Source organism: Monodelphis domestica, chromosome 4 (genome assembly GCF_027887165.1).
Source record: "Monodelphis domestica isolate mMonDom1 chromosome 4, mMonDom1.pri, whole genome shotgun sequence".
Classification (NCBI taxonomy): Eukaryota; Metazoa; Chordata; class Mammalia; order Didelphimorphia; family Didelphidae; genus Monodelphis; species Monodelphis domestica.
This window is the reverse complement of record NC_077230.1, coordinates 353,788,438-353,793,316: the sequence shown is the minus strand read 5'-3', so window position 1 is coordinate 353,793,316 and position 4,879 is coordinate 353,788,438. Positions and strand designations below refer to the sequence as shown.

Sequence of the window (4,879 nt, the reverse complement as noted above, 5' to 3'; positions counted from 1 at the left end):
AAATTATTAAGTAGATTTATCTTAAAGTAGAATGAGTGCCTTTGTAAATAGTAATATTTAAGTCAAGATCACATGCATTTAAGGAAAATCTGGATGATTATATTGGATAGAAAAATTTTCCTGTCCCCTCCTAAAGGTGATTTATGCACTCACTACCTTATAGCTCTTTAATTGGATGATTCTTTGAGTTCACCTGAATAGGTAACAGGTGTATTCTCTTTGAGGTCTAGTAGGGTCTGATTGTTAAAGGTCTGCTACACCAAAAAGATAGGTAACCTACATTGTCATGAGAATATGATGTTGATTTACAGGTCGCCCTGTACCTGGATGGGACTTGGGCAATCAGAAGGAGTCAAGACTGAAGGGGATCATCTCTTCCTCTCTAGTAAAGGCATAGATTTTCACCAGGAAGTGATGAAACCTATCCAGCAACAAGGAAGCAGAAATAAAGTTTATGAAGGGAGAGGAAGTCAGAGAGAGAACAATGAGAGAGGTCATTAAGAAAGAGAAGGTGAGTTGCCATGTAGAAGCCAGAGGAGATGACAGGTTGAAAGAAAAAGAGTTAAGAAAACATGGGGAGTGAGGACAATTATATGGAATTTTATCTAGCCTGGTAGTTCTTCACTTATAGTCTGAGAACTTAAAAATATTTAAATAACTACATTTCAATATAATTTATTTCCTTTGAAGTTCTATGTAGATTTTTATTCATTAAAACATTTTGAGAAGTGGTTCATAGGTGTAACTAGACTTTAGAAATTATATCACAAAAAGAAGAAAAAAGTTAAAATTACATCTAAACTGAAGGAGAAAATGAGAAATGAATTGTTCCCCAAATTGGACATGGTCGTCCATCTGAGTCAGAGGACATGATCCTGGCTTGGGCACTTACAATGACTTTGTCATTTAATCAGTTTCCTTATTTGAAGAATGAATAGGTTGGGATAATTGTGCTATGAGTTCTAAATCTTTGGTCCCGTGTGACTTAACAAAACTGGTCAATTGTCTTTATCTTGTATAGTGATTTAATGGTTTTCTTCACCCATGTAGGTCTGAGAGCATATTGCAAATGTGAATGACAGGGAGATAATGAAAAAAAGGAGTGACCCATGTTCCTGAGAGAATCTGAACAACTGAATATATATATTGGGAGCCATGAACCAACTAATCAGAAAAGCAGGTCAGCCAAGTGATGAGGTGACGGGAGAAATAGTACCCATCAGGGTCTGAAGCTGAGGAATTCTATTAACATCAGGATTCAAAGTACAGAGTCACCGAATCATTTTCTTCAATACTTCTTCCAAGTTCAAGCTACATTCTGAAATCTTACCTTTTACTTCTGGAAGCTTAAGCAACCATATTCTGAATAGGACCTAGACAGGACTCAGTAACTCTTGTTTATTAAGTAACCCTCACTAAATGTTAGATTCCTACACCACAATGTGGTCTAATAACAGTTTATCTCCCTTCCTTCTGACTGGATTCCCAGGTCTGGAGGCAGTTCATCACTGGATCTCCATCCTTTTCTTTGTTGTATACTTCTCTGTCATTCTTGGCAATGGCACTCTCCTCTTTCTCATCAAAGATGACAACAGTCTCCATGAGCCCATGTACTACTTCCTGGCCATGCTGGCAGGCACAGACCTTTTGGTGACCCTTAACACAATGCCCACAGTGCTGAGGGTCCTGTGGTTGGATGAGAGGGAGATTGGCCATGGCACCTGTTTCTCCCAGGCCTACTTCGTCCATTCACTCTCTTTTGTGGAGTCAGGGGTCTTGCTTGCCATGGCTTATGACCGTTTCATTGCCATTCGCGACCCCCTACGATATAGATCTATCCTCACTAACTCCAGAGTGGTGAAAATTGGGATTGGAGCATTTCTGAGAGGTTTCATCATCGTGGCACCTACAATCATTCCACTCCATTGGTTTCCTTACTGTCGTTCCCATGTCCTCTCTCATGCTTTCTGCCTTCATCAGGATGTCATCAAACTTGCCTGTGCCGATATCACTTTCAATGTCATCTATCCTGTGATTCTGCTTTCGTTTTTCTTTTTTGGGGATTCTCTGATCATTCTTTTCTCCTATATACTAATTTTGAAAACAGTTATGAGCATTGCCTCTGGAGAGGAGCGGAACAAAGCCCTAAACACCTGCATCTCTCACATTTGTTGCGTCTTGGTTTTCTATGTTACAGTGATTGGTCTGTCCCTCATCCACCGCTTTGGGAAACATGCCCCCCATGTGGTCCACATCACTATGAGTTATGTCCATTTCCTCTTTCCTCCATTTATGAACCCAGTCATCTATAGTGTTAAGACCAAACAGATCAGGAATGGCATCCTCCGCAAGTTCTCTCTACACAGATTCAGAGCTTAGTCTTTGTTCTGTGATACAACTCTTTCCATATGGATTTCAAGGAATTGAATGTTATAAAATCTCAGTTATCGATTCATCTGTGAAATCATATAATCCCTGAAAAGACTCTCCTGGAATTATCTTGGACTTAACATAGGGATCACTAAGTACATTTCCATATTCTGAATGCATGGAATAAAAACATAGTTTGTGGATATAAAATAATATCTGGAAAAAAGAGGGAAGAGAGAATATTTTGGACAGTGGAAAAATTTCAATGACAAATTAGAAAAAATGCCTTCTATCTTCTGAAATTGTTTCTCCACTCACCTCCCTAATGTGTAAATGATGTCAGCATTTCCTTGTGTCCCATATGAGAGATAGAATGAATACTGATGGTCATATTTAATGGAAATCATACATAGATCACGGAAGCATCATATAATCTCCTTCCCTGGGTAGCGCAGACATTTACTTAAAGTAATTTTCTAATGACCACATATGTACAGTAGTAATTCTAGGTTAGTATTTAGACCCAGGATTTCTGAATCCAAGTCTAGCATTCTATTCATTGTGTCGATGCCACTCAGAGCATTAAATAAAACATTTGAAAATTTCTTTCATGTTATTTTTTGTGACAAGTTAGAGTACAAATAAATAGCCTTGAAGAATGTAATAACTGGTTTTTAAGTAGAATGGCAGAATTTCAAATCAGAAGATAGAGGGTCAAAAGAGACGGTAATTTAAAAGTATTTAGCATAGTAGTAAAATCTATATAAATAATGTTGTTACTGTTATTATTCAGATTCATATCTTAAAAATTCCCTATACAATATATTTAGTAAGAAGTAATAATTAATTTGTCAAAGGACCCCAAGTGAAGCAGAATTCAATGTCTCTCTAGGAAGCATATTACAATTTTGGATATTTTTATTTGCCAAGAAGTTATTTTGGTGGGGGGCAATGGGCTTTTTCTCTTTAAAATTTCAACTCATTGCTTCTGTTTTGCCTCTTGGAGCCAAACAGAAAGTCTAATTCCTCTTATACTACATATTAAGACCCTTTAAGTAATTTTATCATATCAATTATTCCCCCTTCTCCCTTCTTTCTTTTTTTTTCTTTGTGGTCTCTGATAAAAATCCCTAGTTTTTTTTTTTTTTTTAACCCATACCTCCCATCTCGGAATCAATACTGTGTATTGGCTCCAAGGCAGAAGAGTGGTAAGGGCTAGGCAATGGGGGTTAAGTGACTTGCCCAAGGTCACACAGCTGGGAAGTGTCTGAGGCCAGATTTTAACCTAGGACCTCCCATCTCTAGGCCTGTCTCTCAATACCACCCAACTACCTCCCCCCTCCTAATTTTTTTCAACTAAAGTTATTATATAGATTTAAGGTTGTTTTGTCCTAGTAATTCTCCAGTTACTCAACGTGTTTCCTAAAATGTGGTGTCCAAATATTCCTCATGTGGTCTGAATAGTCTTGGTTATAGTGATAATTACTTCCTTACACCTTAATTTTATTCTCATAATGAAGACCAATATATTAACTCTGTATTAGTATCACATTTCCTTCTTGGTTAACAATACCCTTTTTGACAAATATTTACCTTGTTGTCAACCAAGATCCCCTGATTTTTATTATTTTAAAGATGAACAGCCATCTAACTTAAATATTATGATTTTATTTCTTGAAATTAAATATGACATCTATTCCTTTAATTTCACTTTAAATTCTCATTCTTTTTTAAAAAGATTGTTAATCATATATTTCAAGTTTGGCTTCTCTTCAAATTTGATGAGCATGCCATCTATGCATTTATGAAAGGCACTGATAAGTATATTTAATAATAGTTATATAACAAAAAACTCTTTTTATTTCAAAAGTTATTTCTTTAACTATATTCTTTGGTCCCATCTGAGATATGTATTGAGTCTTCTACTTGTTTCAGTTGATTGATGAGTGAAATACTTTGTACTTGATCAAAGGTTATCATTTTCTGGCTCAAGTTATAATTTCTAACTATTTTTAAACCCTTATCTTTTGCCTTAGAATCAATAATGTGTACTGGTTCCAAGGCAGAAGAGCAATAAGGGCTAGGCAATGGGGGTTAAGTGACTTGCCTAGGGTCACATAGGTAGTAAATATCTCCCATCTCTACCTCTGGCTCTCAGTCCTCTGGGCCACCCAGATGCTCCCTGGCTAACCATTTCTTTAGATTTGATTATTTATTTCACATGTATTGGGACACAGAGAGGAAAGAAATTTACCCCAAATCTTAGAATTCTATCCCTATTATAGATTATTTTGTAAATAAGAAAATCATAGAGTAAATAATTCTCATTAAAATTAAGATGAATATTATGTTATTATAGAAAATATTGGACCTAACGGTTCATCTATTTGTGATGATTGCTGTCACTTACACCTCTGAAGTGCCCTTCTGCTTCATCTTTATGGGTATTCTATGTTTGAAAGCCAGGCATATTTGGATCTCGAGCCCCTTCTACTGCCCATACATGATC

At 36.4% G+C, this 4,879-nt stretch overlaps 1 protein-coding gene across 1 annotated transcript; it reads left to right on the top strand.

The window, feature by feature from the left end:
* Positions 1 to 1,440: 1,440 nt before the first annotated feature.
* LOC100019702 (olfactory receptor 51B6-like) lies at positions 1,441 to 2,464 on the top strand. The gene has a single exon (XM_016422042.2). It carries the CDS (start codon positions 1,441 to 1,443, stop codon positions 2,377 to 2,379), a length of 939 nt encoding a protein of 312 aa, XP_016277528.2. The 3' UTR covers positions 2,380 to 2,464.
* Positions 2,465 to 4,879: the final 2,415 nt, after the last annotated feature.